The sequence below is a fragment of the Sardina pilchardus genome, chromosome 9, assembly GCF_963854185.1.
Source record: "Sardina pilchardus chromosome 9, fSarPil1.1, whole genome shotgun sequence".
In the NCBI taxonomy this organism is placed as follows: Eukaryota; Metazoa; Chordata; class Actinopteri; order Clupeiformes; family Clupeidae; genus Sardina; species Sardina pilchardus.
In genome coordinates, this window is record NC_085002.1 from 20,818,788 (window position 1) to 20,841,773 (window position 22,986).

At 41.2% G+C, this 22,986-nt stretch overlaps 2 protein-coding genes across 4 annotated transcripts; one reads left to right on the plus strand and one right to left on the minus strand.

Annotated features, from left to right (window-relative positions):
• Positions 1-93: 93 nt before the first annotated feature.
• pltp (phospholipid transfer protein) lies at positions 94-18,255 on the minus strand. Of its 3 annotated transcripts, none has more exons than XM_062546283.1 (16): positions 18,178-18,255; positions 4,849-4,965; positions 4,348-4,447; positions 3,964-4,092; positions 3,529-3,684; positions 3,276-3,339; positions 2,994-3,057; positions 2,811-2,902; positions 2,539-2,715; positions 2,337-2,396; positions 2,047-2,211; positions 1,858-1,925; positions 1,708-1,750; positions 1,534-1,597; positions 1,330-1,406; positions 94-1,172 (listed from the first exon to the last, which is right to left on the minus strand). In XM_062546283.1, exons 2-16 carry the CDS (start codon positions 4,949-4,951, stop codon positions 1,077-1,079), a joined length of 1,458 nt encoding a protein of 485 aa, XP_062402267.1. In that variant the 5' UTR covers positions 4,952-4,965; positions 18,178-18,255; the 3' UTR covers positions 94-1,076. The 3 variants fall into 3 exon arrangements, with proteins under 3 accessions (XP_062402267.1, XP_062402265.1, XP_062402266.1); XM_062546281.1 differs by lacking the exon at positions 18,178-18,255 and adding an exon at positions 7,767-7,920; XM_062546282.1 differs by lacking the exon at positions 18,178-18,255 and adding an exon at positions 5,802-5,952.
• pcif1 (phosphorylated CTD interacting factor 1) lies at positions 10,267-21,416 on the plus strand. The gene is made up of 16 exons (XM_062546280.1): positions 10,267-10,609; positions 11,778-11,921; positions 12,286-12,410; positions 12,589-12,744; positions 12,902-13,098; positions 13,342-13,496; positions 15,003-15,150; positions 15,620-15,703; positions 16,920-17,019; positions 17,153-17,315; positions 18,201-18,376; positions 18,530-18,616; positions 18,796-18,980; positions 19,067-19,160; positions 19,279-19,454; positions 19,955-21,416. Exons 2-16 carry the CDS (start codon positions 11,798-11,800, stop codon positions 20,262-20,264), a joined length of 2,280 nt encoding a protein of 759 aa, XP_062402264.1. The 5' UTR covers positions 10,267-10,609; positions 11,778-11,797; the 3' UTR covers positions 20,265-21,416.
• The last annotated feature ends 1,570 nt before the right edge of the window (positions 21,417-22,986 follow it).

The window sequence follows — 22,986 nt, forward strand, 5'->3', positions numbered from 1 at the left end:
TCCAAATTCTGAATCTCTCCTAACTGGCAAAATGTAGCATTTGTTACAATTACACGTGCACAACTAAATATTGAAATCTTGCATCAGACAGTGTGAGTGTTCATGAGCCTTTTAATCTTAACAGAAGACATCAATACATGACTTGCAATATCAAACACACTCAAAGGGAAAAAAGCTGTCTAATACAACTGTAAGTAGCTCAGTAGCACTAACTCATTGATTTATAACTCAATAAACATCTAAAATGACACACATTGTCTAAATAAGGAGTTGTACAAAGGTAGTGCACACAAGTTAGTCTACCAAATGTTTGACTGGTTCTAAATACTGGTACAGCTTACAATGTAATGTGAAAGGTTTTTTCCCCACTCAATCTGTATCACTGGTGTATTGGTGTACAAAGTGAGCTATCCTATTTTAGGTTGAGCCAGATTTTTGTCTAGTACTACTTGGAAACCTTTCACCACTGGACCATCCTTACAGTAATTTCCTGCGTATAAGCCACAGGACGGTGTTTAAAAAAACATTAACACCATATTAACTGCCCCCCTATACTAACCTCATAGCTGAAGAAATTTTGCAAAATCAATGTATAAGCCGCGGCTAATAGTAATGAAATGACTGTAGATGTTTCACTTCATACAGTTATCTGAATAACTCCATTTAATTGTACTTTGGAATACTTGGCAATGCAATTCAGCATCCTGGAATCAGATGCTGGTGTATGGTTTACCCAGAGTATAACATGCAGGGGGATCGGAGGAGGATCCACACAGTGTTCTGTTTTTTTTTTAAAAACTTAAATACAACTTTACCGTAATATTGTACACATGAATGCAACAGTAAACATTAGAGGACCGTGAAGGCTGGAGTGAGAGCCCCCCCCCCCCACTGATCTACCCACTAGCTGGGATTAGTACTGTCCCCCTTTACCTGGTCCAACGCCTTCAGGAGAACGTGTGTAAAACACCAAGGTTGCAAATCTACACAAATGGGACGGTTGGACTCTAGGGAGAGGGCTGAATGGCTCTCCAGGGTTTGGCACCTGCTCCGCAGTCACCAGGAATGGACATCGTCTAGACGGTGTTGTTGCTGTCTCTTGCCACTTTGCTCTCAATGATTTCTCGTAAACCCTTGGTAAAGTGCAGGTTTGCTCCTATTACAATGTAACCCTGAAAGGTGACATAAGAAAAAATACATTTTTAAGAAAATGGGTGAGGACAAACTGGAGCATGTGGGACAATTCATCTGTAGTTTTTTCCCGAACTGAAGGGAGAGGAGTAATCACTCTGTTTGAACGGATATCAGAAAAGATGACATAAAGCTTACATTGTAATAGTTCACCACTTCTTCAATGAAGTCCATTCCATCTGCCAATGGGATCTGCACACCTCTCTTGGTATAATCTAAAGCATAAGTGAAAATAATTCATACATACTTAATCTGATCCCACTAAGGACTGTTACACTGAAACCAACTGTAAACATGGCAAGACCCCTGAGCTAATAGTATAGGTAAAGCAAGGTCACTCACTGTTGATAAGCGGCACCACAGAGATCTGAAGCATGGTTTTCAGTGGCCCTTGCAGGGGGATCAGCTGTACAGAAAGAGTGTGAATATTCTTGTCAACTGTTTATCTTATCTGCACAGGACACTGTACTTGAACAGCAGAACAAACATCTCAAAAACAACACGTCAGTTGCTCACCGCCAGTGATTCCAGCGCAGATTTGTTTGAGAAGATTTTAAACCTGGAAGGGAAAAAAATGTTTGAGGTTTGAGTACATGGAATAGTTGCCATAGCCCCGAAAGGACTGATTTGAATGCTATTACCAGAGAGGGTTAAAGTGGCTATTACCTTCTCAAATCCATATTAACGGTGAGTCTCTTCCCTTTCATCGACACCTTGGCATTAAATTTGTTCTCCTGCAATTACGTACAACCAAGAAATTGACATGAAAGCTGAAATGTATGAAAGTGTGCAGAACAGTCAATATACAAGCCCTGCTATGGTATGAACATGCTGGTCTAACTGTGAGGCCCTGACCATGGTCATGCTGCTTAGCTGGACAGGAGGCTGGCCCGGGGGTAGCACCAGGACGTTGACGATAGCATTGACCACCACGCTGGCTCCAGTGGGTTTGATGGTACAACGGGGGGAAGCAGTGACCTCCAGCTCCAACGCCAGCGGGGCCTCCATAAGGGCAGGGTTCTGATGGGACAGAGAGAGGAGGTCCTCAGTGGAAACTCCATAACAACCATATAAAGAATGGAGAAAAAAAAACAGTTCATGCATATGCTTATAAGAGACAGGGTATGTGTATGGAAAACACTCACAAGCATCATGAGGGTCCCAAAGTAGGTTGTTCTCAGAAGCATCTCTAAATCCTTTGACATCTGGAGATGCAAAGGTTATCAGTTGTCAGTCACAAGTTATCAGATATCAGTTATCTGTGTTGGTTGAAGGTTATTTGGAACAACAGTTGTTATATGCAGAAGTTTAGATATGTTTATTACATTCAACATTGGCTATACTTACCCGCCCGTTTGAAATCTCTGTTTTAAACATTCCGGCTCTAAAGTAAGCATCCAAACCGCTGTCAAAGAAGTACTCTGACAACGCCAGGTAAACCATCTTATCATACTCTGTCATAATTGGAGTTGGAGCATTGTTGGGCAGGGTTTCATTCTCGTTCTGAAGTTCATAGAACATGCCCTGCAGAGATAGAAGACAACAAGGATAAGAACTTAAGATAGCTCTACCCTGGAGAACTATTGTTGGGTGTAAGTGACAAAAGTATTGCTGGTCACCCTGAAATCCATGTCCAGACTGTTGTCCGTCACCACCGGATCCTTCAGCAGGGAATAATCAATACCAATGTAACTGTCCACCTCTGAGCGCACTGAGGGCAAGAGTAACATCAAACAAACGTTTAAAAAAAACAAATAAAATCACAACACCCACTGGTGTATTTGGAAAAGTGAGTAATCTACCTGGAATAGTCTCCAGTAAAGCATTAATCGAAACCAGACCAGCATGATCCAGAGAAGGACATATCTGAAAAGTATGATTCAAAATATTATTATTCAGTCGTTGTAAGTATACTGTAGGTCTATATACATGTTATTGACATGAAAAGGGCAATAGTGAATTACTTCTAAAATTATCAAATTGACATGACATCAGTCTGGCTACTTAGCAGAATGTATATTTACAGAAAAAATAATGTTATGAGAATTTTCCCTATGCCTTCCTTAAAAAAATACCGACATTACCTGTTGATTTAAGAGAAAGCGCATTCCAGTGGTCAAGAATGTCGCAACAAACTCATATACTCTCCTGTGAGGAAAGAAAGTTTCAGACTTATTTTCAACCGGCATACAGACAAGGTGCAAACATATGTCCTTTGTAATTCACTCATTACTGTAATTTGTTCATGAATTCATTCATTCACACATACAGTGCCATACAGTCGCAGATTGAATCACATGTCCATACGTCCACTCACTGACTCAGCCAGGTACTTACCCAAGAGTGCCACTGAATTTGGCCTTCATCTTGGTTATGTAGGCATCACAGGTGATATTCGAGATCTTGAGACGTCCCACTTCATCCCTGATCAGGTTCAGAGCTGTGTGGATATTAACACCCTCTGCAGAGGCGTTAATAGAGCCCACATCATAACTGAGAAACAAAACCTTAATGTCACATAATGGATAAGTAATAAAATACTGCAGTTTTCAAATAAACCTTCTCTCATTCTTATCATGAAAGGCATTATGTTCATCATTTGTGTGCAGTGCCTTTCAAAATGGATTATCTGCATGTTCATATAAATGGATACCTGTATGATTGAACCATGCAACACTGGTCAGTAAAGGAATGCTACTTTGTGAACGTTAACGTTTAAAACCTCTATTTATCAAGGCCATACGAACCTGACAAGGAACCAGTAAAACTTACAAGAACCAGTAGAGAATCCGTCTATGGAAGTTAAGGGTGATGGAGGAGTTCTCCACTTCAAAGAACAGGCCCAGGCCTGGCTGGAAGCGCAGGTCAACATGAGTCAGATTCATTTGGGTGATCTTCACGCTGGAGAGAGGCGCAGAGTCAAGAGTTCAACACTGAGTGACTAAGCGAGAATATTATCATTTAGGCTGCAGGTATGTTTGAACAATGGAGACCTACATGCTCTGACTTGTGATTCGAAAGGGCGATCATTATTGAGTTTCACCTGATCTGTCGTGAAGCCATGCATACATCAAGCAAAGTATAGGCACACCAGTACTGCTACAACTCTGATGAGACGTGTGCATTAACAACAGGATTTAGTGTGGATTCTCTTACTTGTTAATAGTATACTGAAATCGCCCATCTTTTCCTTTCATCTCTGGCATGGTGATGTTGCTGAGCTCTTCCTCCACAAACCTCTGGGTTTCATATTTCACTAAAAAAGTAACGCTTCAAGTTATATACTGTACTCTATTCTCAATAAAGCATTATGACAAATCACGTTTTAATGGGTTATGCTTAATTTAACAGGGCAGCACATTTCATAAGACAACTGCAGCGTTTCAGTACATTTGGCTATTTCTAAAAATAATCATGACTCCTTAGCTAAAGTTGTAAAGCATTAACTTCAGGCCCGTGTCGTGGCTGTATCAAAAGCATGGCAGGAAATATTCTGTTATGCTACAGTACAGTACTTAAACTCTATATAAGAGTTTAAGCACTGTACCAGTATAAGTTCTGACCAGTACCTAATGATATAGAGAACAGCCAGTCTCTGACAAAACAGCTAACAAAACGACTATAATATGTAATAATATGCTGTTTTGACTGTCTTACACATCTCAAGGCCCCTGGAGGTAAAACGGATCTTGCAGCCAGGAGGTGCGTCCGCCATGGCGAGGGGTAGCAGGAAGAGGACAGACAGGATGAAGGCTGTCATGGTGCCTGAGGGTGCTGTAATTAACAGACACAGCAGCATTCAAATGAACAGTCAGTATGACATTAATCTGATAGTACTGAATATGACTGAATAAATCTGAAAAAATGACCTACATAAACCCATTGAATAATAATTATTTTCTTTTTAAAGCAAGGGATGCTGCCACTGGACATTTTTAAGTTGTCAATGAATAATATTGTCATTATATGACTATTAGTATATGGCTTTTTAAAAAAATTATTTCATGATCATGAATTATGATGATGAATTAAAAACTCAAATTATGATTATGAGTTCACAAATGATGCAAAGCCATGCTCATACTGAAGGTAAACACACGGATCTCTGCTGAAGGGCCTCACTTAGAAGCTATTACACTATCCCTCTGATCAGTGCACCTGCACCTTTTCAGGGACTGATCCACAACATTCCTCCACAAGTGCTATCGTGTCATTTTCGAGAATTATATACTGTAGACGAATAAATCAGGGAAAACACAGTTTATTACAACTTCTCTGAGGTTCCCAATAAAACGTCCAAACAAAGTGCACTGCCACAGACGGAACATTACAACTCCAAGTCCAAACATCATTCCCTTTAAAAAATAGTCCAAGCTCTATTTTGCTTAAGTCAGAGGAATGTATCACTGTAAGTATTTCATTTAGAACATAAAATAAAAGAGTAGGCCTACAGCATCCCATCATATCATTCTGGCCTGAGTATCTCTCATCACAGCCTGTTAGATGTGAAACGCACTTCCAATGCACCAAAATCCCCCTCAGCCTAAAAACAATAACATCTGTGCTAACGCAGAGCATGACGCTTAAAAAAACGGACACAAGGAGAATACCTTGCCTTTAGCCTGGGTATCTGAAGCAGTCTATCCAGTGCGAAGATCGTAGTCCGAGTTTGTCCCTCACTGCTTGTGCTTGCCTGCTGTGTGAGTGGTCGACTGTGCAAGAGTGTGAATATGAGCGCGAGTGTGTGCGTGTGCGTTTGCCAGGCGCTTCAGACATGCTATGTTCAGGTTTTTGTCTGCACGTTGGGGGGCAGCACTGATCACTATAGAAACCAGACTGAGCTGTACGAAAAGAGAGGGTTAGATTTATATGCTAGCTTGTAGTCTTCACTATCCTGCCTGAAATTTTAACAAGATATATTGCTAAGCCTTTTGAATGTTTCATGGATGATCTTGCGCAACATACGACTAAAAAATAACAGAACCTTTTACCTAATCTCTGATGTGTAGGCCCAACTCACAAAAAAAATATTTTGCATGACGCAGGTCTTCGCGTGGGGCAAAGCAAAGGAACAGTGTCAGAGGGAGGGCACAGGGCACAGGGCCAGCGCGACTGAGAATGAGTCGAGTGCTGAGGCGCGGACAGCTGTCTCCAGTCAGCCAGACACAACTTTAAGACCATAGAACTAAAACAATGTGGGCTAAGAATAGGTTACTGCTGGTCAGTGACCTACACAGGCTAACTGTTCCACCTTTATCCATGGGGAGACTCTTTCAGGAGAAATGAGGAAATGGACAAGATGTCCCACTCTCTTCTGGGAAGTACTGCAAAGGTCAAATTCTTTCAGTTCTAGTTAATATCAATTACTAGAAACTGGAGATAAACAACCAGAATGTCCCCTGCTCCTCTGTGCTGGTATTCATTAAATGGAGGATATTTCACATAGGCCTATGTTGGCAAAACTTCACATTGGATCTTATAACCAGTGGATTATAAGGTTATGTATAACATTCACCATGGAATAAATAGGCGTCTGCCTAGCTTCCCTGATGGTATTTCCTAAAAGAGTTTAAAAAACACTTACACATTCATCAGGTATACAAGTCTACACTGTGTTTTGGCTAAAAGTATAGTTTATTATTATTCTGCAAATATTGTTAATGTTTACGAGGAAATACCTTGTATAGCATCCACACCATTCTGTTTATATCTGGAGCCATTCCAGACCTCCTTAGAGGCTTTGTTTTGCAATGAGGAGTGGGTGGTCATCACCGTTCAAAGCACACAAGTTTTCTACTTTCCAGGTCATTGCCCTGCGAAAAACCTTCTTGTCTTTTTGCACTTAATGGGGGGAGTGCTCAAGCCTGAGTGAGTGTTTTGCTGGAGGACCATCTCCTTTGTGATGCTGTCAAATGGACAGGCAGCACAGCATGCATTCTGCCGACACGTGACACTAACTCTTCTATGAATTTTATTATCTTTTGGAAAACCCCTCTTCAAAGTTTGATCCCACATTGGCAAGATTCTTGTATGCACTAGACTAGAGTATGCAAAACATGTATAGAATTGCAAAGATAAGCAGTGTGTTCGCATTATGAGAGTTCTATTGACAAGCCAGAACATGTATCTAAATCTGTTAGAAATAGAACATGTGGAGAATTGTCTTTTTTAAAGCTAAAAAATGTAGACTGTTACCAACAGTGTCAAATCAAGCCAATATATTGGCTAGAACATGGGAATAAGACAAATTAAGATTGAAAATGATTATGAAAGTGTATAAATGTCTCTAAAAGAAATATCCCTAAACCACTGACTCATTGGGATAATTGTAGGCTCCTCTTCACTTTGTCATAACTAGTTCAAAACAGTTTCAGCTTGTTCGTTATCATACAAACCCTACCCAAGTTAGATCATAAAATATGACCTTACCTCTTCTTGTACCATTTTTCAGGCAGTTTTCAACCTTCCTCTAAGCACCAGGAATAAGCCAAACTCTTCAACTTTGCACAGCCCCATAGCATTTATGTCTTAACATCACTCCCCCAGGGATTGCACAATAAAAGTGGAATACTTACAACAGCGCCTTGTGTCCATGAATGACTGAGAGAGCTTGCCAATTCAGCTATATCCCAGTACTCTATTTGTTTTGTCAGAAAAAATAAACAGGCAATGTGTTCTGCTGTGCATGAGCCTCTTCTCAGTCTCTCTCTGACTCTCTGTGCATCTGTTCCCCCAGCATGCCTTCCTGTATTTATGCAGGCAGGTTCAGGGGAAAGGGGTGTGACCCAGCTCACCCCAGTCGCATGACTTTGTGGTTGTTATAATGACGGTTTTATTTCATAAACATATGCTTAACAGCACTGTCCGCCTTGCCCACAGATGAATACTTACCATCTTAAAGTAGAGCTGATCCAGATAATAACAAAGATATTTTATTTGGAATGTGTTGCAATTTTTTGAGCATCCTCAACATCCCCAGTGTGCTCAGTTTAGTTTATGTGAGGAAATATTTGCAGTGCTATTTTAAAAACCGAATGGTATATGTGGGTGTAAGGGCTACAAATGTCATTTTATGAACAGCAACTTATAGTAACAAACCCGTAGATATGTCCCAACTTCTAGTAAATTAAGAAAACAGAATTGCTAAAGTAAAGTAGCTTAATTGAGACAGAGATGATGAGAAAAGTTGCCTGTGTTAATGGAATATGTATTCAAGGCCATGATAGAAATACAAATTGTGATGAGCTAAAACTGACAACCTATGAAAAAAGTCAACTGGTTACCAACTTTGGCCACCCAGAAGAATGGCTCTCTGGAACTGAATAAAGGTCACACACACAAACTGCTATACTTGGCTGCTAAAAAGCGATGGTTCGAGCAAGAACTAAAAAAAAAAAAAAAACAACATGTGGCACTGTCTCCTGGAAAAAAGGAAAAAGTGATCCAATAAGCAGAAAATTGCATGCTAGCAGTGAGCTAAGCTTTCCAATAAGGCAGCCACTAATTATGACGTGTCTGTTCTTTTTCGGGATACACAGACCTGGGGCCATCTAAGGCAGGGTCTTTTATTCATCACGGCCAGCCCTGCACTTTTCTGCTGCATCACATGTTCTGAGGGGTTAGGCCAGTGAAGAACACTGGAATGTAGTTCCCTGCAGACAGCTAGCCACAGGGTGGGTCTTGGTGCTAAGCGGGTGCTTTTCAAGTCCTCCCTCACTGACACTGTTCAGGGTAGTTCCCAGAAGACCACAAAGCACCAGGGTGATGTCTCAGACCACCATCTCTGATCAGTGATGCTTTGATGTGCAGTGCATATGTCAGAGTGAAGACTGACCAAAAAAAAAAAGCACTTGTAAACTGAAAGGAACGCACAAATGCAGAGATTGAGTTGATTTCAACAGTCCTTTTGACAATCATACTCTCTATTTACACTTACTGTGAGGAGTGATAGGAAAGTTTTTTTTTTTTTTTTAATCGGACTAAGATGCAACCACATTGACAAAAATATCAAAGGAAAACATGACGCAAATTGTAGTTTAATTATTTATTCGTTTTCTTTTACATTGAAAATCTCAGACAGCAAAAAGACCAATCATATATGCAAATAAAGATTGCTTACATCAATGTACAAAATATTATGTACATAACACACATAAAAGTGTACTTTTCCCCCATGAATTGTTGTGGTCCCTTCTGACCACGGGAACCCAGTCCTTAAGGCCATGGGCCTTTTTAAAGTGCAAACGCTTAAAGTGCAAACGCTTCTGAACTGCATGTCATTCACATCCTCGTTACTAACAACGACAAATTCTTTCTTTAAGCTGTCTATTAATCCCATCATGAGCAATATGTGCACCATCCACAGTCAGGAACCTGCATCTTTTGACACTTCACATATAAAACAAAACGTTTTTACTTGCAATGCTTGAATTCAGGCAAAACTTGGCAATTGCACGCAGGCTTTTGGACCATCTTGCCAGCTTTTGGACCATGTTGTGTGTTTGGCATGAACCACCAATATAATTCTAAAAAGAGTATTTATTTAATTTAATATTATGGGCTTCAGTGCTATGATTTATGTCATAGGGATTGAGCAAACTCAGCATTAACTCCTTCAAAACATGATCTCAGATCTAATCAATGTTCCCCAATTTTCCCTTTTATGTTGGGCCTTGGATTTACTCATATCGACTTTCAAATTCCCTGCCTATGTTTTGCAGAAGTCTGAGGTAGTGTGCAATCTTTAACACTCACTTTCCTATAATATCTATAAATGAGTGCTAATTAACCCTTAGTTACATAAATATTAAGGCAACAATTTCAGAGTCAGAAGGGTTATAAATTGACATTTCTGTAAAGAGAAAGCTGTATGTTAAAATTAGGGCACCATATAGGCCTTACTATTTTACCATAATCCATTTCCAACAACCCAACCTCTTCAACTTGGTCTGGATTCCATCCAAAATATTATGGCCTACAGATACTGGCATAGCGATAGTAGATAGTAGCCCGCTTAGGCTATGTTACTGTACTTGACTACTAAAAAACACCATCAAACTCTTGCTTGGTTGCTTATTGAAAAATGCAAAACTTATTAGGTGTAAGGATTATGTTGACTGTTAAGGGAATTCCATCATAACATCAATGTCTGTACGTAAGATTACTTATACACTAAATGAAGTACATCAGTACGGTAACTACAGCATGAAAACCAGACACCTCGGCTACTGCCCCTCTACATATGGCTACCACTCATTGACAAATACTGTACTAAACAGCGCTAAAATTAGCGCCTGCGCATTACCCAGGCCCGAGTCCCCGATACAAGATGGCGGAGACGGTGGGGAGGGAGAGGCGGAGGCGGGTCCGGATTGAATAGAGCAAAGCCTATACAGGATTCCCGACGAACCTCAATAAGGTAAGGGAAATAACAATGTGATTGATTAAATAAGGGTATGTACTTGTGGCGGAATATACAGGGCATCATAATATTCTGTCAAACGTTGCACTTCGGCCTAATGCATAATAAAAACAAACAATATTCTGTGCAGGGGGCGCAGCAGCTTTCACTGGAGAGCGTGCGCCATCTTGTCTAGTGTTTCCCTAAACCAAAGTGCGCGCCTAAAATTGTGTATGCGTTAGCTAGGAAAGTGGGCTTCAATTGTACTTCCTGAAATACGAATTCAAAATTTGACCGGACGTAATTGTTCTCCTGTTGTTTTTGATCATTTCTATGTACAATTATCCCAGACTTAACCAGTAACTTTTCGTATTTTACCTGATATTCCGCATATCCCCTGCCCGGGTTCGGCGTTGCTGCTGGTGGCTTTGTTGTGTAGCGCAGCTACCCGACGTTTTCCCCTCCTCCTTCGTGTTTGTTTTCGGGCGGCTCGATCTGGGGTGGGCGGTATAGCAGGCGCATGCGTGTCCTGCGCTCATTTGAGATGTTAACGACGACAAAGATAGAAAACGTTCACCGCAGATGTCGATTTCGATCATAATGCTCTTCGTGTGTCCAAAAATAGCCAATATAACTCCCCACACCTTTTAGTTGCTGTTCATATTACTTGATATGATGGACCAGTTTAAATCGCCCACAACCATTTAATGTAGCCTGGCTGTTAGCAAGCTAACTAGCAAGTTGCAGTTTGTTTTGCTAGCTTGCTGTGTAATCCCGTCTGACGTTGAACATTAGCTAGCAAACCCTTTTGACGGACAGCTGCTTCATTCAAACGGCTACGTTAGATTCCACTGTCATTATGGTATTTTCTGGCATAAGTCACGCTACTAGGAGAGGCTTATTAACACGTTCAACTGATAGATGAAACTCTGATAATATCGCAACTTGCACTTTTTGAAATCTTGCACATACGAGATTTCTATCCATGACGCCATAAGGAATTAAGTTAGTTTCCTGAACAGCAGGCTATGCGCCTCTAGATTGCCACTGTATCAACATACTACAGGAAACAAATAACAAACATGTGCGCAATGCATTGTCTGTTGTTTACAGAACGTTGAAACATACACTTTTCTAATATTGCCCGTATCAAAGCGCGTCTTTAAGATGAAGTATGTCATTTCAGGGCAGGACAGATGAGGAGAAATGACAAGTGAAAATCACGGCACAGTGAAGGGGGAGTCAGCAGTGGTGATGTCTCCTACCGGGTCCTCATCCCAAGGGCCACCACTTCTGCCCTCAACCAGCAAACCAACCCAAGAGCTACCTGGTATGTTGGTGCAGTTTGTAAAGATGACTCCATGTAAACTATTTGAGATGCTATGGTTTTTGGTTGTTGTCTGTTAATCTTTAGTGTACTGTATTTAATAAAATAAAATAAGATACACTTTAATGTGCTTGTAGCTCTCCTCACCTATTCTTTCAAAAAATTGTGTGTTCTGTGATATACTGCAATTTAGAAGTAATTAATTAACCATGTCTAATGTGGTCTTTGTCGTAAAGATAGTACAGTAGGGTAGGCTTACATTTCAAGTTATGAAATTACATTAAAACTATTACTGTTATTATTTTTATGAATTATTTTTTAAATAATAATAAATAATATTTATTCTTATTATTGATTATCTTCTTAGATGAACTGATTCAGGCTGGCTGGACAAAATGTTGGAGCAAGAGAGAAAACCGGCCATATTACTTCAATCGCTTCACCAACCAGTCGTTGTGGGAGGTGCCTGTTCTTGGGCAGCATGATGTTATTGTGAGTGAAGGAGGAAGGATGTTCTCTTCTTGCCCAGTCTCCCCCAGCATGTTGTTTTCTGTAGTGAATCCTCCTGAGCTAATTTTACTGGCCTGACCTAATTTTTTGTGATTTATATTAATTTGGACAGACAAGCCCAGGGGACATCCTTTTAATTGTTTAATATGTGTCTATGTAGTCTGACCCTCTGGGTTTGAATGCGGCGCCGGCTGGTGGGGAGGCTCCGGGCGCTACTGCAGGGGCTGGCGATGCAAACATGGGTAATGGCCAGCGCAAGAGACGCCCCTCAGAGGAGGCTGCTTTTGGGGGTCCCAACAGCTTCAAGAGGCCTAAGGTGAGTCTCAGTAGTGTTGTTGTTGTTGTTGTTGTTGTTTTGGTGGTGGTGATGGAGATGGTGGTGATGTTTTATTTCCGTTCCTTCATTGATTTACACAACTCTCTTGAAAATGTGAATGAAATGTTTTTTTTTATTTTTTTTTTACCATTTCCAGGTGGATATACCTGTAACTCCAACCACGCCCACAATTCCCATATCACCTAGCACGCCAGGTGGCAAACCATGGAATTCCTCTTCAGAGGACAAACAGGCACAGCCCACCACACCTACTCCCACCCCCACCCCGGCGTCTGCACCTGCGTCTGCCCCTGCCCCCACCCCTGCTCCCGCCGTCCCATACCGTCCTTCTGTGTAAGTACCTACAGCACCTCAGCCACACCCACTTTGCATCAGCACCACCCCTAAGACGTTTGAATGCCAAACCTGTTCATCAAAACCGACCTTACTCTCTTTCATCTATGAAACACTTCTCAAGGTCCTCATTTGCTAGCTGTGTTAAAAGCTGCTGCTCAATAGGTTAATGTAATTACTGACAGGTGTACAAACACTGCTCTTCAGCGAGAGCAATATAATTGGTGTGATGCCTATGTACAGAGTGTATTGGGACCTGGACATCCAGACCAACGCAGTAATCCGAGAACGAGCGCCGGCCGACCACCTGCCGCCCCATCCGGAGATTGAGATGCAGCGTGCCCAGCTCACTACAAAGCTCCGGCAGCACTATCACGAGCTCTGCTCTCAGCGGGAAGGTACTGTGTCAGTTCTCCTTCCGTAATGTCAACAAGCTTGTGCAAACTAAAGATTACTGTGTCGTATTTTGCATGACATTTTCCAAACATACGAGTTGTCATTGTAATGGAATACCTCTGTCAGACAAGTATGCTGTATGTAATGCAGAAGCAGAAACCTATGAATTTAATAATCAGGCTGTGGAATTCAGATTCAAGGTTGTCATGCTGCTTTCCTCAGTTGCTGCCATTTTAACCCTTGCAAGGTGTTCATATTTTTGTTACTCGGCTACTCGGTTCCCAGGTCTGGTGGATCCACCACGCTATTTTGCTTTTAAATCAATACAACCATAACAACATAACAATTGATGTAAATATACTTATATGTTTATATATATACTTATAATTACCAATGATCTAGACATCATATGTGGTTAATATTTGCCTTTTACCCCAGTGAGATCACATTTATGATAATTGAACATTTTTTATTGTGAGAAAATGAGGAAATTGAATTACACGTAGGGTATGGGTGGAAAAAAACTAATAGATTTTTTGATAATTATTTATGCTTATTTACTTCTAAGTTGAATCTAATCTTATTTCTGATAACTTAATCACAACAGGTGCACATGCTTGAAATGTGTACACACACACACACACACACACACACACACACACACACACACACACACACACACACACACACACACACACACACAGCAGGAGGAGGACACAGTTAAGGTACATAGAACCTACATTATAACACTCAAACACCACTTATGTAATAGTTATGTGAAGGGGGTTGTACCATGTGCAGTCATTGAACAAAAAGATAACTTCTGTTCTTCACAGAAAATGAGCCAAGGCCAATGAGTCTGTGTTTGAAGACCTACTAAATAGCATAATTTTTCTTTTAGCAAACATTTAAAACGGGTGCTGAATGATTTATCATTAGCAGTCAAATTCCCATGATGATCCAAAGTTCTGCAGAAAAGAGATGTTGTCCAATAGACCTGTAAAGTTTGCCTACAAAAAAGAACCAAAGCTGTCATTTCTGCCCATATAGGGATATAATTGAAACTACTTATGGCAAGTTAGCTCTGGGGTAACAAAAATCTAGGTTTTCCGTCTCAACGTTCTGTAGGCCACAGGAGTCACTCAAAGGCAGATAACAAACGTGTGTTGACCAAAACATCTGCATTTCAGACCTCTTCATCCCAGTGAAAGTTTAACAGGTGCGGTAAGTCAAAACCCCCATGTTATTTTCCCATAGTAAAAATTACAAGATACCGGATCTCAGAGATGGCAGCTTTTTTGTAGGCAAACTTCAGAGATCTAAAGCAATGTAGGAACGTCCCAGAACAACACCACTCAGGAATAATGCCCAGCAACATAGCTGAAATAGTTGCCTCGTGTATGGCTCAGGGGGATGGTCGTTCAACTGCTTATTCTCAGCTTCTATCCATAACCGTAATAAATCAATCAAACTTCAGATTTTCTGATGAAGTCTTGTGTTTGTCACAGGTATTGAGCCTCCCCGTGAGTCTTTCAACCGGTGGCTTTTAGAACGGAAGGTGGGGGACAAAGGTGTCGATCCTCTGCTGCCCAGTGAGTGTGATCCTATCATCTCGCCGTCCATGTTCCGGGAAATCATGAATGACATCCCCATCAGGTGAGAGTCTCTGCACAGGGCTGATTAATCTGTCTGAGAAAACTTCTGGATTGATCGGGTCACACAACGATCCTTCTGAATTCCTCAGTCACCAGTGAATACTCTTCACAGTACTCTACAGACAAATCTCGGGGTGTTGGATTGTTGATGTGTTGAGAACTGAGAATTACTAGATGATATTTTGTCCAATGGTTATCAAGAACAAATGTGTTAAAGCTTCAAAATGAACAATATCCTTCATTACTTCAAGGTAAACATTTAGCAGATGTCATGCACTTGGAGATTATTATTGGTATACATGTTTGGCGGTTTTTCATCCATGTTTTGTGTGCTTCATGCAATGTTTTTGCTTACAGCTGGATTTGCACTATAATATGACAGAAATGCGTTGAGGTGGATCTGTGTGTTGTGGTATAGCAGTAATAAAATACAACTCCTTGAACTATCTGTCTCACTGTGTGGTCAACAGGCTATCGCGCATTAAATACAAAGAAGAGGCACGGAAGCTCTTGTTTAAGTATGCAGAAGCTGCAAAGAAAATGATAGACTCAAGGTATGTTAATAGTGCCCTCGCACCTTTAAACTACTCCTATGTCAGTAGAAATGAATGGGAAAATGTTATTGTTTTTGAAAAAATTATAATAAAACAAGAAACTTAAATACATTCTGGAAAGTCTATTAAACCCCACAGCTTAATTCATTTTCAGCACAGCTTTCATTTTCACTTGATGCTTAAATACTTGTAGATTCAGTAGAAGCTGTCTGATCAGTCTTTTAGTCTGATGTATACATTATGGCTGTGTCCTGTGTACACACCCAGGGTGTGGACTTAAGCTCCCTGAAGCCGTATGTAAAGCCGTCTGTATTGTGATCATGGACAGAGATCTTAACTTTTACAAACCGATGTCTGTAGTCAGAGCTAGTTTCTTTCAGTTGAAAAATCTAAAGTCAAACCTTCCTGACCTTTATGGACTTTGGAAAAGTAACTCATGCCTTCATCACAACCAAACTGGTCTACTGTAACTCTCTATGGTCTAAGCCAGGCCTTCCCTTTCCTGCTCGCAGCTGGTTCAAAATGCAGCAGCTCGCCTCTTAACTGGTACCCGTAAGCGAGAACGCATGTCTCACTTCACTGGCTCCCTGTTCACCACAGGACTCATTTTAAGATTTTGCTAATGACCTTTAACATGCTTGAATGGCAAAGCCCACACCTATCTCTCAGAACAATTACACAAATACTCCCCTGTGAGAAGTCTCAGATCTTCTGATCTTTTTTTGCTGCTGCTGCCTCCAAACTCTGGAATAACCTTTCCTCCCACATTAGACTGGCCCCTTCTCTAAATATTTTCAAATCCCTTCTCAAAGCCCATTTCTACTCTATAGCTTTTAACTCAGTCTACAGTAACTCACTATCACCACCACTACCATTTTTTATATTTTAGATTATTATCTTGTTTTTAATTTTATATTTGTGCTTGATCCTGTTTTCTGTTGGTTTATTTATTTTGTGTTGTTTGTGACTTCGGCTTCATTTATTATTTTGTGTTGCTATTACTATTATTTTTTTTATTTTGTTTTTTTTTACAGCACTTTGGCCAACTGTTGTTTTTTAAATGAGCTATAAATAAATGGACATTTTCTTGAAGATGTCATTCTGCTAAATTAAACTACTGTACAAACTGTACAAATTTGTATTGTTACTCTCTTTTTTTCATACATTACCCCATACATGCTTGACTTGTGTTCCTCTGACCTTGTTTTTCCATCAGGAATGCTACACCAGACAGCAGGAAAGTGGTGAAATGGAATGTGGAAGACACCATGAACTGGCTGAGGAAAGACATGTCAGCAAGCAAAGAAGACTACATGGTACCTCAAGCATGGCCCTTTTACACTAGTTATTACATGCTAATCAGTGTGTGTGAACCATACTGCGGACGTTTTATTTATTTCCTCTGCAATTAAAAATGAAATTTAAAAAAAAAACTTAAAAACATTTCAGGACCGCCTCGAGCACTTAAGGAAACAGTGTGGGCCCCATGTGACGGCAGTTGCCAAGGACTCGGTGGAGGGGATCTGCACCAAGATCTACCACATCTCAGCCGAGTATGTGCGCCGCATCCGCCAGATTCACCTCAGCCTCCTCAAAGATTGCAACATCACAGGTTGGTAGAAACCTTTTGGTGAATTGTGTACATTATTCTATTTCTGGAGCCTCAAAGATTAAATGTTGTTACCTGAAGTACAACAGCATATCAGTGTGACCGTTTTTGGGAATCTGACTGACTGTGATCCTGTGTTGTCAGAAAACACAGTTGGTTTTCTAGAGATCACAAAGACAGGGTGGAGTAGGCGACAGAACATACAGAATCACAGCAGGCATTTGTATTTCCTCGTCAGCATCACATTGATGCCCGATTTACGTCATCCAGTACATTTACAACCAAAGCCGGTGATGCTGCTGCATGGGAAATACAACCAGTTGATTTTTTGGGAACTCTTCTCAGTTGGACCACTGCTGCCATTATCGCTTCGGTCATACAGTGATTCAACAACAACAACTTGCATTTATATAGCACTTTTTTTTATCAAGAAACCCAAAGCACTTTACAGTGAAGGGGAACCTCACTAACCACCACCAATGTGTAGCACTCGCCTGCGTGGAAAGTGAGAGAATGAATGAGCCGATTACACTGTGGGATGGTTAGGGGACCAGTTGAAATGAGCCAGAGGTGCGTTCAAATTCGCAAACATACTGAAGGCGTGCGTTTGCAAACAGTATTCTGTTAGCCATAAGTTTTTGGCGAACGTTTGCGAACAGTTGCAAAGGAGGAGGTCTGAGGAGTAGTGCTCCACGTACATACAGTGGAACTTAACGTGAGTTTGATGAAGGCAACAATGCAATTACTGTTAGAATGGAATGTTGGCACCAAATCGCTCAAATTGAACTGTTCAAAGAAAACATGTTCACCACGAACGATTGACACTTTTTGCCAATTTTGAACGTACCTCAGGTTTGGGACTCACCTTCTGCTTCCTTTTCCCTCCAGTGGACAGTGCAGAGACTCCAGACGTGCAGGACAGGCTGGTCTACTGCTACCCCATCAGATTGAACATCGCCTCGCCTCCGCAGCCCCGTGTAGAGCTGCACTTTGAGAACGATGTCGCCTGCCTTCGCTTCAAGGGTGAAATGGTGAAAGTGAGCCGCAGCTACTTCAGCAAACTGGTGAGGATGTTTTCTGTAATGGGCATAAAAAGATATAGACCTCTTTGGCTTGACTCCATCTCATAAAATGATGTACCTACTAGTGCTTGTATTGTAATTAGATGTAAATATAACATTAACGTTTCTGTGGTAATTTTGTGATTCTGCTATCAGGAGCTTCTTTATCGGTATAGTTGCATTGATGACCCGAGGTTTGAGAAGTTCCTGTCGCGTGTCTGGTGCCTTATAAAGAGATACCAGGTAAACAGCACCAACCCCATGTCCTTTACAATAATGTGTAATGTAACTAGTTGAAAAACGTTTATACAGACGTAGCTCCATTGTCAATTTTAACCTGATGATTGCAATAAAAAGAACCTGTTTTGGTCAAAAACATGACCTGAATGGATGTCCCTTACACATGAACCTCCCTGTTGCAGGTAATGTTTGGCTCTGGTGTGAATGAGGGCACTGGCCTGCAGGGGGCGCTCCCTGTTCCCGTGTTCGAGGCTCTCCACAAGCAGTTCGGAGTCACTTTCGAGTGTTTTGCATCGCCGCTCAACTGTTACTTCAAACAGTTCTGCTCCGCTTTCCCTGACACCGATGGTTTCTTTGGATCCAGGGGGTAGGTCTATTAGTTACGTTTGTTTGCAGACTATAACTAAGCTATAACTGGCAGACAATGTAACTAAAGCTGTATATGCTTTTCAGACCTTTTCTGAGCTTCTCTCCAGCGAGTGGATCATTTGAGGCAAACCCCCCTTTCTGTGAGGAGTTGATGGACGCAATGGTCACACACTTTGAGGCAAGATGGACCATCTTTTCTCGCGCCCCTTTTTAGCTGTTGATACGATGTAAAATCTTGCTTTGTTCAAACAGTTTCTTCATCATTCTCTGGCTCACTTGACTTCCTCTGTCTACAGGAGCTGCTGGAGCGCTCCAGTGAGCCTTTGTCTTTCATCATCTTTGTGCCGGAGTGGCGCGACCCGCCGACCCCTGCCCTCACGCGCATGGAAGCCAGCCGGTTTCGCCGGCACCAGCTGATCGTTCCGGCCTTCGAGCACGAGTACCGGAGCGGCTCCCAACACCTCTGCAAGAAGTAAGTGTACTCGCTGTTGAAAGTGATCAATCCTGACAACATGCAAACAAAACTTTCCAGCTGAGGGACGCCAGGGTATGATGGGGCACCGTCTTCAACTATGAGTGATTTTCAACAAACGAGAACTCTCAGAGGTTCAGAATGTTTAAAATATTGGTGTTATCTAGTGAACCAGCCTGCATTTCCCCCAGTTTTAATGGTTAATGTGTCATCAACAGAGGTTGTTGCATGCATAAACAAGAGATAATGATATGCATAAACAGGAGAATCTTAGTTTGTACCATCATACTTAATGGTTTCAGTTCTGAATGTTTTCATATTGAGATATTGTAAAATCTGTTGTGGTATGATGCGATACAATTTTTAGATTTGCATACATCTGTCTTTTTTGCTTTTTTGGTTCAGTGCTATTACTGTAATGTGTTGGTGCACCTATTCATGTCTCTTGTGCTTGTCACAGATGTGAAAGCTCAGCTCCTTAAATGAATCTTGTATTGCAGAGAGGAGATGTACTACAAGGCCATCCATGGAACAGCGGTGCTCTTCCTCCAGAATGCGGCCGGCTTTGCCAAGTGGGAGCCCTCCGCAGAACGCATTCAGGAACTCCTGACAGCCTACAAAGTCTTCGGCCGCTCCCTGGCCTCCCCAGGAACCTCGTCGTCCTCCTCCTCTTCCTCCTCAACTGGGGGTGGCGCTGGAGACAAAGACTCCAAGGCAGGGCCTGAGCGTTCTGCAAGCCTAGACACGGCAGGCAGCCAAGACTTAAATAGTCCAGGAGAGAAGACCACACCAGATGCAGCAAGTGTTTAAACAAGGAGGTAGTGAGGAAGTGTGTGTGTGTATGTATGTATGTGTGTGTGTGTGTGTGTGTGTGTGTGTGTGTATGCATGCAAGGCGCAACTCTGAAGTGCTGCTGAAGGAGTTTGTGATTGGGATTGAGTCTCAGTTAATTAGCACTATGGGGGAGGTCTATGATACATGTTTACTTTCTTGCCTCTACTATTTAATATTAGTTGGTTTGAGTTGTCATTACAATTATTTTTTTTTATCATTGTTGTCTTTTTTTAATGACGTAGTTGTCGAGGGTGTCGATTGGCATTACAGTTGTTATAGATTTTGATCTGTCATTCAAGTCATTGTTCTTGCTTGCTGACAGTGCAAGTTTCACTGTCTGAAATTAGGCAAAGAAACTCCTTCTGTAGAAGGAAGTGTTTCTTTTCTGTGTGTGTGCAAGAGAAGGGAGACGTACAACCCCTCGATTTTTGGCAGCTATGTTTTTGTAAATCCCCACTCCCCAAAGTGTGGAAGAGAAACATCATCAGTAAAGCCTTGTACATACCACATCCCCATAGTATAATAGATTCTAACATTGTGCATTACTTGGCCTGTCTACGTGCAACCGAGACATTATACGTCACTTAGCCTGTCTACATGCAAGGTTGTCCTCTCTGTCCCTGTCTTCAATGAAGAACTGGACTTGACCTTGTATGAAGAGTTTATTTTCTTTTTGTGGACAAGCCGCTTGAGACGAGAGGTCCTTTTCAGTGCATCTCTTGGGGGGTTTCAGGAGGGTGCGCCACCGTTGCATGAGGTCCAGATTCACAGAGCTCAGTGGCATCCATGAACGTGAAAGTGTTGTGTCCCTCCTCCCTGCCCACCTCCACCTGCCTTGTCATGTCAGCTCAGCTTCCAGTTTTTCTTATGTTCGTCTGGTGGAGAGGGAGCTTTCTTAGACAGAGATAATCTATTGACAAATGCTTTTTTTTCCTTACGGATATAGACCCCTTTTGTCCAACACCCACCCACCCCCAAGCTCATTTTGGGACATTGTAAGCCCCATTGAAATACATCAAATGCCTGGATCCACGTGAGATAACAATCATACTGTCTATAAGGATGGTATACACATGGACAAACTAAAAATTCAGTTTGTTTTTGTTTTAATAAGGTTTGAATAACCCCCCCCCCCCCCCCCCCCCCCCCCCCCATCTATCGCCTCTGCTCATAACCTTTTGTCAGATTTAGCAGACGCTGCTAAAGCAAGGTGCAGATATTTAATCGTCATTCATATAGCCTTCTTGTCAATATCAGACTTGGATAAAGATGTGCCTGTAAACATATTGGAATGAAGATCAAACCCCCAAATCAGGTTTATTTAATCATTTCTAAATGATCCCCACTACAATTTCAGAGAAGCAAATATCGCCATCTAATGGACAAGAAGGTGATAAGGACACAATACTGTTCAATATAAGATATAATGGTAACTGAGAGGTATGTACCTCTGCCACCCCCAGCCCAGTCCCATTTGGTATGGGAATACGGCTTCCTTATTACCTTGCCCTTTACCTAAACCCTCCTTTTTTTTAAAGACATAATATGTACATTTGTCCGTAACATTGAATCTAGATGAGTAAACACAGACAAGAGTCCCATAGTATGGTGTTGAAGGTGCTGTATGTTTGTTTTATTATTTTAAACGTATGGATGGCATGACTAGTAAAATCCCTATAAAAAAACATGCCTAAAAACCCTATAAAAATACAAATTTGCCTATGTTACCACAAACCACTTGCTGAATGGACTTGCTCTCAAGTGTAATTCTTGCCTGCTGTTGCATTACAAAGTTGTTTGTAAAACATTTGCAGATTCATCCCTAAAAATAGGCTGCAGTTGGCAAACTAATATGTTTGTGTGATCCATTGAGTCTACCTCTTGGTGAATCTTAGTGGTCTAAAGGGGACAGGATATCCTGTTAGACGTTGTTTAAAAATATATTGCATATTAGAGTTACACATTAATGGCTGTATGGTAATTAGGCCTATAGTTTTGTCCTATTTTGAAAATGATTTCTCTTCATTTTTTCGCTATGGCATACATTTAGGCTTAAAATTATTTATAACCTGATAATAATTGTCTTTTTTTTTTTTAATGTTTACACCTGTTTGAGATTAGATTGCATCACTAGGCAGCGTAATGAATGTAAAATTTAAAAAGAAAAAAAGCAGAAGGTCATACTGTATAAAGGATTTGAAAACACATACAGTATCTATAAATATACACAGACACACATATTCTGTTAGGCGCAATATAAAGTGTTCTTGTAGATTTTCTTCTTAATGTTCAGTTTGGCTTTGTTATTGTAATTAGTGATGACACTACAATGACTGTGTCTCATGGTTGCCGAAACACCCATAAAATGAGCTTAGATCTGTAGTCTCACATTATGTCCCATCCACACCCTTTGTATATAATCATAGTAAAGGTCTCCTTCTCTCAGTTTTCCTCCACAGATAAATGTCATGGTCTCCATAAGCCAAAGGCTTTGGCATAGGCCAACTTGTCCATGCAGTTGACATTGTGCTATTCTGGTTTGACTCTTGAACAGAAATTGTAATTGTAACCTTTGACTCTTGAGGACAGAAACTCAGTCATCAAGATTCTTTGTTTGAGCGTTGAGCACCTGTAGGATGAAGGTCCCTGCGTGCTTCTGTCACCAGCAAAAAGAGACTGTAGATATTGTACAGGAAAT